Source organism: Halichoeres trimaculatus, unplaced genomic scaffold (assembly GCF_033239565.1).
Source record: "Halichoeres trimaculatus isolate MK-OKI-2021-1 unplaced genomic scaffold, fHalTri1.1 fHalTri1_scaffold_2, whole genome shotgun sequence".
Classification (NCBI taxonomy): Eukaryota; Metazoa; Chordata; class Actinopteri; order Labriformes; family Labridae; genus Halichoeres; species Halichoeres trimaculatus.
This window is the reverse complement of record NW_027437180.1, coordinates 26,534,044-26,544,591: the sequence shown is the minus strand read 5'-3', so window position 1 is coordinate 26,544,591 and position 10,548 is coordinate 26,534,044. Positions and strand designations below refer to the sequence as shown.

The 10,548-nt window shown below is 42.9% G+C and overlaps 1 protein-coding gene across 6 annotated transcripts in view; it reads right to left on the bottom strand.

Annotated features, from left to right (window-relative positions):
- Positions 1 to 42: 42 nt before the first annotated feature.
- Positions 43 to 10,548, bottom strand: part of fam13a (family with sequence similarity 13 member A) — a 49,506-nt gene continuing 39,000 nt past the window's right edge. For 3 of the 6 annotated variants that reach the window (XM_074685777.1, XM_074685790.1, XM_074685784.1), the window contains 12 exons: positions 9,666 to 9,828; positions 7,138 to 7,203; positions 5,094 to 5,307; positions 4,870 to 5,011; positions 4,657 to 4,738; positions 4,358 to 4,563; positions 4,061 to 4,144; positions 3,511 to 3,606; positions 2,649 to 2,732; positions 1,500 to 1,696; positions 1,250 to 1,351; positions 43 to 1,154 (listed from right to left, as the gene is read on the bottom strand). In XM_074685777.1, the coding sequence (XP_074541878.1) occupies positions 1,031 to 1,154; positions 1,250 to 1,351; positions 1,500 to 1,696; positions 2,649 to 2,732; positions 3,511 to 3,606; positions 4,061 to 4,144; positions 4,358 to 4,563; positions 4,657 to 4,738; positions 4,870 to 5,011; positions 5,094 to 5,307; positions 7,138 to 7,203; positions 9,666 to 9,828 (1,560 nt within the window). In that variant the 3' untranslated portion in view covers positions 43 to 1,030. The remainder of the gene's footprint in view (positions 1,155 to 1,249; positions 1,352 to 1,499; positions 1,697 to 2,648; positions 2,733 to 3,510; positions 3,607 to 4,060; positions 4,145 to 4,357; positions 4,564 to 4,656; positions 4,739 to 4,869; positions 5,012 to 5,093; positions 5,308 to 7,137; positions 7,204 to 9,665; positions 9,829 to 10,548) is intronic. The other 3 variants (XM_074685804.1, XM_074685796.1, XM_074685810.1) reach the window with 3 other exon arrangements.

Sequence of the window (10,548 nt, the reverse complement as noted above, 5' to 3'; positions counted from 1 at the left end):
GTTCACATTAAGTCATGCAAGAAGAGTCCACCCAGCTCGAAATCTCAGTAAAAATATGATTTCATTCATAATATGTACAAAATACAAATATAATTATGTACTAAAATGTACACACTCAAAATTCATTAAGCTTTGCCAGTGTTTACGTTCAGTCAAACCAAAGTACACACTGATAATCATCCATTTTGGAGAAAGGAAAGGATACGTACTCGCTCAGAGACGTAAACATACACACAGATCTGTATTTACAACAATAAAAAAGAAGAAAGAAAGAGCAGACAAGACAGAAATTCTGATTTCTATCCTCCAGAGTCATCTCACAAATATCCATAATTTTATCAGTGAGCACAAACATACCAGTGATTTCAACAAAAATAGCTTATTTCACATGGAGTGAAGAGGAGCACAAAGCACTAAATATACAGTCAATCCCTCAGAAAGTACCAGAGCTCAGGAAAATATGCTGTTAGACTGAATATGATGATGATAATGAATATTTTGGTTTGCCGGTTTTACTCTGAGTCTTTGGGTTTTATTAAAACTAGAAACAACTCTTTTAAGTGAGTACAAAGGTAGTTTAACTTCTATAGAAGCTATATTAGAACATTTCAGACACATTTTAAATGGTCATAACTAAAATAAACCAACTATTTAGTCAATACTGTTAAGCTGACTGAAGTTATACAAAAAGTAACATCTCCCTTAAAAAAATACACATAAATCTTGATCATTAAATCCTTCTTTTTAGAAAATTTCAATAATTTCATTAGTTTCCTTACAAGGTGTGTTTTAAGACTTCTACGGGTGAAGTATGACATAATAACTTTTCTGTTTTGATAACATTCAAAAGGAAAGAAATAAATTATGAGCAGATAAGGTGTGATTCAGGTTGCTAATGTGCGTCTTTGCTTGAGTTTGGAGAAAAAGTCCTCTACTGAAGGTGAGTCTTGGCAGTAACATGAAGAAAAAATCGGATGATTTCTCTCGCAGACTCAGCATTAGTCCTTTCAAAAGTCTTTTTTATTCACGCTCAGATGAACTTGGAAGAGTCTCTTTTGCTGATGAGGACTTCCAGCAGCCGCAGTTTGGCTTTCACATGCTTGTATTCACTGTACTCCACTGCCAGTGGGGAGCGGTCCTCCTTCTGCGCGTTTCTGTGGTGATGGGAAAACAAACATTAAAAAACTTAGATGGTTCAGTGGTGGAAAAGACATTTTATTTGTCCCTCTTTATTTCTCTTGTGCAGTACCTTCCATTCTGTCTGAAGAACTGGTCCTCGAACTCTTTCAGGTTCTTGCGCAGTCTCTTTTTCTCCTCTCGAGTCTCCTGGAGCTGCTCCACAAGTTCCTGCCTGTATGACAGCGGGTAAAAATACCTCAGTATTTCACTTTAAAGTCATTATTTCTGGCTTTCCTCTGCTCTGTTTTATTTAAAATCTCTTTCCCCTAAGTTCTACTTGTTTAAAGATGGTTTGTTTTCATGTCTTAACAGTGACTCACGTGGTGGCTGAGTGCAGGTTTGACAGCCTCATGTCCATCGCGCTCTTAGATGGTGAGAGTTCGTCGACGGGTGAAATGAAACCGTCCACTTCCTCATCCATGTGGTCCAGGAAGCCCAGCACGCTGATGTCAGGCCGCACAGTCACCATGAACTGGTTCTTAGTCTCTCCGTCATCCTCTGAGCCATCTTCCTCCTCCTGCAGGAGCAGAAAGAGTTCAAAAATGTGTCCACATCACACCCGAGCAATGCTTTGTTAGAAAAGTCGATGCTGTCGACCGGTGCCCGGGCTCAAACACTGCTGTTTGAGATGATCGTGCAGTGTTAGTCATCAATGGTCATGAATGATAATGTTAAAGCATCAAAACACACATCCACGTCCCTGTTGGTGATTCATGAGATAACCCATTAGTATTTGTACAAAGAGGCCAACGAGAAGACACATAGACCACTGGAAACAAACTCAATGTCAGCCACGAAACAAAGAAACACTGAATTTACTGCAAAATGCATGAGCAAACCAATTAGTTTGATTATGTTTGTCTTCTGAACACAACCTTAGGATCATTCTGGTTTATTACAACCTTAGTCCTTTCCTGGTTGCTCTGACATCACTTCTTCTTCTACTGACACTCACACTTCATCAGCTCCTTTTCTTTTTGATCAGTATTCTTTGTCTTTTAAATGTTACAAATGTTTTTTTTTCCTGTAATCATCCTGATAAGTATGGAGCCTTGTTAGAATTCTGACTGTCCATGTCTCGCTTATCTGAACCAGTGTGTTATTTGACAACCCGAAACTTAACAAGTGTATAAAGACTATTACGGCAGGAGAAAAAGAAGCTAAAGCTGGGTTCAAAGAAAGACCCAAGATGTGATAAACCAGAATTATTTGCAAAATAAAACGTAAACTGTGCACACACTTGGATCAAAAATCATCACACACTGAATCAAAACAAAACAAAACCAGGCTGCTACTGATTATTCTTTTCTCTACAAGAGCTGGTGGTGAGAGACAGGCAACCAGCCAATCAACAGGCAGCAATCAGGATCATTAGAGGGGTAAATGGTAGTTCCATAAAGAGGAGGGTGGGGTTGGGGGAAGCTGTCAAATGATTATTCAAAGCAACAGCAGCAGCAGCAGCTCTTCACCTTGATGTCATCGAAGAAGAGAGCTGTTTCGCCCTCGATAATGGGCTGAAGGAGGGGACCTCTGCGCTTGCTGGAGGGAGAACCCTGTGGTGATGGTTAAGAAGGAGCCGTTAACCAACCAACCAACCAATCAACCAACTAACACGCTTACTGTGGTGCTTACAGTACGCCACATCTTACATTTCAGAAGTTCTAGTTTTTCATTTGTTACAAGTTTCGTTCACAGGTTGGTGAAAACCACACACTCTGTAATAGTGCCATGCTAGCTTTTGTGATTCTCAGTCTGAGTTAATGTCCAAAAGTGTAGTGGGAAGACGCTCATTTGACTCAATTACTCCATGTTATCCTACAAAGAAGCGCAGCATCATGCCCACCGGGAAACATTTCAACGAGCATGACGGGGATTAGAGATGCTTTATGTAACAAACTTAATGCAGATCATATATTATATAATAGGAATGCTTGGGGACTCTAGACACGTCAACCTATAGATATAATTATTTTATGCTCCTATTAATGCATCAAGGAAGCATTAACTGATTGTTGTTCTTCCTCTGTTTGGATCATTAAACAGTCAGCTGTTAATGATGTCATTTCCTGTGAACTCAATCTGCCACCTATGAGTTCCCTGATGACCCGAGCACTCACTGAGCTGCTAAAGCTGGACTTAGAGCCCCGAAAGGTGGATCACACGTCTGTGGCACGGCTGCCACTGCACGTTCCCACAGCAGGTGCTAAAGGCAACATGAGCTGAGGATTAAGTGTCTGCTCCGATCTGATACTGAGGTGATCTCTGCCACTGTCTCGTAAAGAGGGCGACTGTGGAGGAAAACAAAAACAAAGGTTAAGCTGTGACACTTACAATGACGGGGATGGTGGAGGCTCTGATCAGGATCTGCTTCACCAGGCGATATCTGTCGTACAGAGGCTTCATGATCTGTCTCTCACTCTTTGTAACCTTAAAAAAAAAACAAAACAGAAAAATTCATCCAGTTAGCATCATTAGCTTAGTGTCTTCATTTCCTCCCCTGTCTCACTGCAGGCTAACTCACTACAGCACTGACATAAACACAAAATGACAGCTGACCCAGTCTGGCCTACAACAAGTCCTCTGGAGCGTAAAGATCATTAAGCACAAAACCACAGAGGAACGCAGCATGAGAAGGCTACATGAAGGTCAAACACATTCCTGATATATCAAAATACTAAAAGAGAGGAAGACATAAAAAATATCTGCCCTTTTATATTTAGCCAAGAGACTTTCCAGACACACACTCTGGGTTCAGAAATTCATCACCCTTCACTTGAGATCTGGGTCACAATCCAATAGCTAACAGGATTCTTCTTGTTTAGGCCAACACAGCTGACAGAGGACCCATCTTAAGTTCATGTGGAGTAGGATGAAGACTTACTGGTCGACCGTGAATACTCTCGTAGTAAAGGAGAGCTTTCTGCAGGGCTACTTTCTCAGCTCCGATCTGCTCCCGTGTCATATCCTGAAGAAGAAGAGAAAGAACAGTGAGACAAAACTGTCAAAAAAAACGTTCTGTGCCGCCACGCTGGTATTTCTTTAAAAACAAATATCGCAGCATCATAATTAATTCAAGCTTCCTCCCTTTTTTATAATTGATGCAGTTTGTCTAACATGTAAATATGCATTTGCTGGATATGTGTGTCGATGTTTTATTTATTCCTGTTCCTGATTTTACCTTTATGTCCTCAGGACGGTTCACCTCCTCCCTCTTCTCTGTTAGCTTTTTCTGAATCGTCTCCAGGCTGCTCTCCACTGTTGGCTTTGGGACTTTCTCCTGCTGCGGTTTCTTTTCCAGCTGTGAGCCAAAGCTTTTAGGAAGAGTGTTGCTGCGCTGGCGGGTCATAGGTGGCAGGTCCTCTTCAGACTTCATCAGCTTGTGTTCTAGGGGAAATTCAGAAAAAAAAAGAATTTTATTTATTTTTTCACAGTTTGTTGGTTGTGTTTTGAGGAGAGTTTTCATGTTATGCTGATTACCTTTTAGGTCTTTGCGAAGCTTTGCCAGTTCGTTCATCCACCTCAGCACCTCTGGGTTTGCCGCTTTATCGCTGTGAGAGGGCTGGATGAAAAAAGAGGTCACGTGTTAAAACAGATGGCTTAGAACAAAGAAGCACAATGTTATGAAACAAAAACAGTCGAGGCAGTTTGTGTCTTTATAATTCAATGCTTCAAACATCTTTTTCTGCTTACCCTGTATTTGCGTTCCTCTTCAAACCTCTCCTCGTACCTGTGGATCTTCTTCTTCAGTATATGGATCCTCTTTGTGAGCTGGGCAGACGTCAGCTCCTCTTTCTCATCATCACATGAGCCAAGAGATGAACTCCGTCTACGACTGTAAGGATACACAGTGTTCTTAGTGTAACACACAGCTTCTTCCTGCTCACTCTGCAAACATCACCTTGTCAAGTGCCTACCTGGCAAATGAGTGTGAGTTTGGTGGCGATGGAGGCACTTCAGTGTCGTCCAGGTACTGCTGGCACTGTCCGTAAGCGTAGAAACGAGGGGACACCATTGGGTCGCTGTCTTCCTCCAGCAGCTGGCGGATGAGGCGACCCCCAGCATGAGGGGACAGTCGGGCCTCCTCGCGGTCCATGCTCTCCCTCTGCAGTGAGTAAGCCGGGACGGGGTCTGAGGAAAAAACAAAAGGGTTGAGTCAAAATGTGACACCTTATTTGTCCCACAGTCAAACAGGAGATGTGCAAATAGGGACAGGTGTGCCAGGAGATCCTGTTTGGAGGTGTGTTGTATGCTGGTCGGCAGACAAATACATCACTTGTCTTTAGTACAGAGACAAAGGAATCCCCACAATATCCCAAAGAGCTCTTCAGAATAACAGGATCAAATATGAGTGTTATCTGCAGGTGGAGCTGAAAAAGAAATTTGCTCGTAATCCAATATCAGATCTGCTCGATGAGTCAGAATCCTGTTGCATCCTTTATTTATACTTATTTAGGATATTTTTTAAACTAATATTTAAAAGTTTTACCTCTTTTTTTTAAAAAGTCAAAGAGTTATTTTCTTTGTCTTTTATCTTCTACATATTATTTTATCACTCAGTAAATCAATTATATTGTTTTTTTTCTGAAATTAAAACAAAAACAAAAGCATTTGACTGCTCAGAGTCCAAAACCCAAAGAAAAAGAGAAAATCATCAAAACTGGGAGGCAGCACTGACTTCTGACCTCACCCTCAATAAATATCCCACCTCTCTCTTTCTTTTTCCAAAAAGTCTGAGATAAAGACTCAAACAAAACAGACTAAATCAAAGGTTTTTGTTTGAGAAGATCAGCTGATGAAGTTTTCTACTATCTTCCCATTTTCTGTATTCTCCTTGGCCTTGTTTACATCAGCCGGACATGATGAAACACTTCTCTTAAAGGACAAAAAAAAAAAAAAAAAAACTTCCCGTGGGCCTCGACGGTTGCAGATGTTGTTCTGAAGCCGTGGGTAAGACACGCCTACCTTTCCCCCCTCTGTGTGTCCCCTGGTGGTTACAGTCTCCACTCTGGTAATAATTATGTCTGGTGAAAATAGCCATGCAGATACCCCTGACAATCCCAGGCTATTAATAATGCCTGCCTCTCAATGGGATAATGTCAGGGCGCGACCCCTGTGGAGATGCACAGTAGTGTGAGTTTGTATTAAAGTTCCACTTTGCCTGGTGAGAGATAAAGCCGCTCAATGTCTGTCCAAACACGTGAGCGAGAGGCTAGACAGAGAGAGATCGGCTCGTTTGAGAGGGTTCACTGTTAAAGAGGTGTACAGTATGTGTGAAAACATGCTGCTCAGAAAAAAAAAATGCAGATTTCAGGAACACGGGGAGAGAAGCAGCATCAGGTGTCAGGAGACGACAGAAATGCACAAAGGAGTAGTTTAACAGGGAGAAGGGATGAAGGGAGTGGGAACAATCTGAGAAGGAAACCAACCGTCTGTGTAAACATTCAAGGTGTCAGAAATCACCCAAGAAAACATGTGCGCCCAGCTTAAAACTGCATATGCATATTTTTCTAAGCTGGGGTGAGTTTGTGTGTACGAGAAGAGACGTAGTTCGAATTCCAACTCTTATCCCAGAGGACTTCATGAGCTTCAAGGTACGTGCAGTTTGTGAAGTAGCCGCTCACTGGCATGTTCAAGCTCGCTCTCAGCGGCAGGTGAGCGTCTTCCATTTAGCTCTCAGAGTGCAGCGAAATGAAGCTGGCCAGCGAGATTAATCCCTTAAATCAACCACTACTAGCAGCACTAATAAAGGGAAATACATGCCACTTTGCCATTTGGCTAAAGGTTGTTGTGAGCGCAGCGCTCAGCCACAGTGTTCCAGATCATTCAAGCATGTTGCCATGCAGAGGAAAAGGTCATTCACACAAGCTTTTCTTTCTTTCACTCTCTCTCACACTCTCTCAGACATGTTATTAGCAGGAAAGTAAGTCAGCACTGGTTGTGATGTACTATAACACTTACCATCACAGAAACTGCGTTGAAAAAGGTTTTTGAAATCAAGGAAAGGTGCGCTAAAGAACGGAGAATCTAACAGAAGAGAAAAGAAGAGAAGAGGAAAGAAAAGATGAAGAAACAGAAAAATGGAGCAGAAAGCACCAAAGATGAGAGATAACAAGTATTTCCTGTGAAGTGTCTCTGACTATTTGAAAAGTGTGTGAACATAAATAAAATTTAGTATCATCATTACCCTGAAGTCTTACTGCTCATGAACCATCTCTCTCTGTTATTACCAGCACAGGCAAGAACAGATCAGCGCAAAATATCAGGTCACCACGACAGGCGCTGGCACAAACTGTACTGGGACAAAGGTCCCACACCACTGCCTAGTGCCCTCATCCATTAACAAGCCCATTTGTCCAGCACTACACCCTCAGTGCAGTGAGCACACTTCAACCTGACAGTATCAGTACCCGCGCTGTATTAACTGCTTATTTATCTTTGATTATTTTACCAGAAAACAGATCTCTCTGTGGCTGTGGAGGAAGTAAACATGTCAGCTCCATCAAAATAACACTTGTGTTCATCTTTCAGCAAACACGGTACTAGTCTGTACTCTGATATGTTAACCACTCCTGCACCTAAAGAAGATACTGTATGTATGTATGTATGTATGTGCTGGCCTGTCACAGCAGATCATGCAGCCTCCCTGTGGCGTCCCTGCTGCCATGGGCACAGTTGTGAATTCAGGACAGAATGTACAGGAGGGAGGTTTAAGAGAGACACCAAGTGATCTAAAACAAAATGTCTCTGTTTTGTGAGAAGCCTCTTGGATTCTAAATTTCCCAAATAAACTGCACCAAACACTTACTGCTACATCCCTGCAACCACATTTCAGTTCCACGCACTGAGAGAACAACACTGAAGCACACCTTTCACCCTGCAGGAAACAATTTAAGATCCAGATACTGAGACTGAACGCTGTGTTTGGATTTCTTACATTTTGCATGTTCATTTGACTGCACTTTTTCATCTTTATAAAACTACAGTATTGCAAAAATATTTTAGGGACTCTCCTACAAAGAGCGATGTGTGCGCAGTAACAATAACACCCTCTCAAAACCTGCTTTTTCATGTATCACATTTGGCCACTAGAGAGCCTCACAAAACATGCAATAACCTGCTCCTGACCCAAACTTGAGCCTGTTGAAGCTGACAGATTTATCACATGGAACAATTTTGCACTGACTACAGCATTAGACAGGAAACTGTGGTGGAGTTGGTGGGAGGAGTTTCAAACAGTGTCTGCAGTGTGGAAATGACGGAACATGGTAAATGTACTTTTCTAGTCTTCCTGACCACACAAAGCACTTTAACACCACATCCACACCCTGATCCAGAGGATGGCACACATGTCCTAACAAGCCCTTTAACTGGATCAAACTAAATGATTAAACCTTTTGGTTATCATTCCAGGTATTGGTAAAGCAAAACATTCAACCTCTCACCGCTCGGCACAGAAACCTCCACCCACCTCTGCTGTGTTGCAACGTCCTGACAAAACAATCACAGTGTCAGTGCACAGTGACGGTGCACTGTTTCCTCTCACTAACCCTGCATAAACAAATGCTTTAATTATAAACTCAAAAGCTCAGTCTGAAAGCAAACAGTTGGAGAGAGGCACGTGACTGGTGAGCCACTCGTGACTATATCTGCAAACAGCGCAGTCAAAATCACCCTTGATAAGCCAACATCAATAAAATAACACTGCACACTGCATTTAAATTTGATCTTGTGCAAAGCTTCCCCTGAATGCATGTGCTCGGATCCGTCTAACATCACTATTTCCAGGGCGACAAAGCTAACATGACCCTTATTAAATGGAGCACGAGTGTGACATTTTCAACCACGGTCAATAAACTCTCCAGATGTGTGCCAAGTTTCTCAGCTGTGGGTCCGTTGCTACACTGTTATCACTATTAAAGCTCCCCTTTAATGATTGATTTTTTTCTGGGAATTACAGCAGCCGTTGAGCCTGGAAACAATCCAGAGCGTGACTTCACCAAGTAACTGATAAAGCTCAGTTAAAATGTACTGTTTGCCCTTTAAACAAAAGCAAGGCTCATGTTTTCTCTTAAGAGATTCATACAGCATTCAAGGTCCCCATGTGGTCTCATTCAACTGCAAAAAAACAAATAACTGGTTGCACTGCTACCTCATCACGTGAGCCGAGCAAACAAACGTGTCTCCAGTGTGTTTTCGCCTCCAGATATAGGCAGCTAGAGAACTTAAGAGGATCTTTTACTATTAAATCCTACATGGGAAGCAGAAGGAGCTACATCAGGGGGAGGAGGAGGAGGAGGAGTGGAAGCAGAAGGTGTGCAGCTGCTACCCTTACACCCATGTGCAGAGTTGGGTTGGGGAGAGTTGTCCAGGCTTGTTATTGGAAAAGGTGTGTATTCCAGAAAGATTTAGACTGAGATTTAGAAAAGAAGATCTGCCTGTGGGAGTAAATTTAAAGCATATAAAAAACAACAGGTCTGAAGACTCACCTCCCCAGTTGTTGTCCTCAGTCAGTGCTGTCAGGTCCAGTCGGGGCACGTCCTCACAGCTTGTCTTCTCACAGTCAGGGTCCGAGCCTCGGACCTCTCCACTGCTGCCAACCCTCCCTATGTCACAAGTGATGGGCGACTCCTGGATCTTCATCCTTAGTGTCTGCACAACCATGAGAGAAAAGAAAAGAGTGCTCAACGACAGCGAGCAGTCTGCGAACACACTCTTTAAGTTGAGCCACACACTCCCTCCGACTGGCCCTGCCCTAACAGAGGGGGCTGCTCCCTGCTAACCATTGGCTGCTTCTGTGGCCAAAACATCCGCCCATAAGCCTTTGGCTGTGTGCGAGAGAGCTGGAGTGGATTGGCTCCGCCTCGTCTTTCACCCACTGGAATCCCTCGGCCCTCCCTTCTTCCCCTCTTCCCTCCTTCTTCCCTCTCTTGTTTTCTCTCCCTCCTCTCTCACAGTAGTTGGGTTTGCTTTCTCTCCTTCCTGACATGCATATCTTCCCCACCCCACCCCAGCTCTGCTCTAGACTTGTTTGTTTCACAGCAGCGAGAACAGAAGGGAGGGGTGATGGAGGCGAAGGGAGGGAGGAGGGTGAGGACAAGTAAAAGCACACGGATTGTGAACAAGCACACGTAGGCTGACTGGGTGTTCTTTCTTTCTCTTACTTTGTCTCTCTGCAGTCTAACATGTAGCTCAAAACAGATATTTCACAGAAAGCTTCTTCTATACCTCCAAGTTCTCCTTCTACTTCCTCAGTCTGTTGAATGTCTAAACCAAAACTTTGATTCCTCTCCTCAAAGCTGTGTAATTACACTGTACTGTGATGTGAATCATTTGGGAGGACAGCATACCTGTCTGGTCATTCATTTAGAG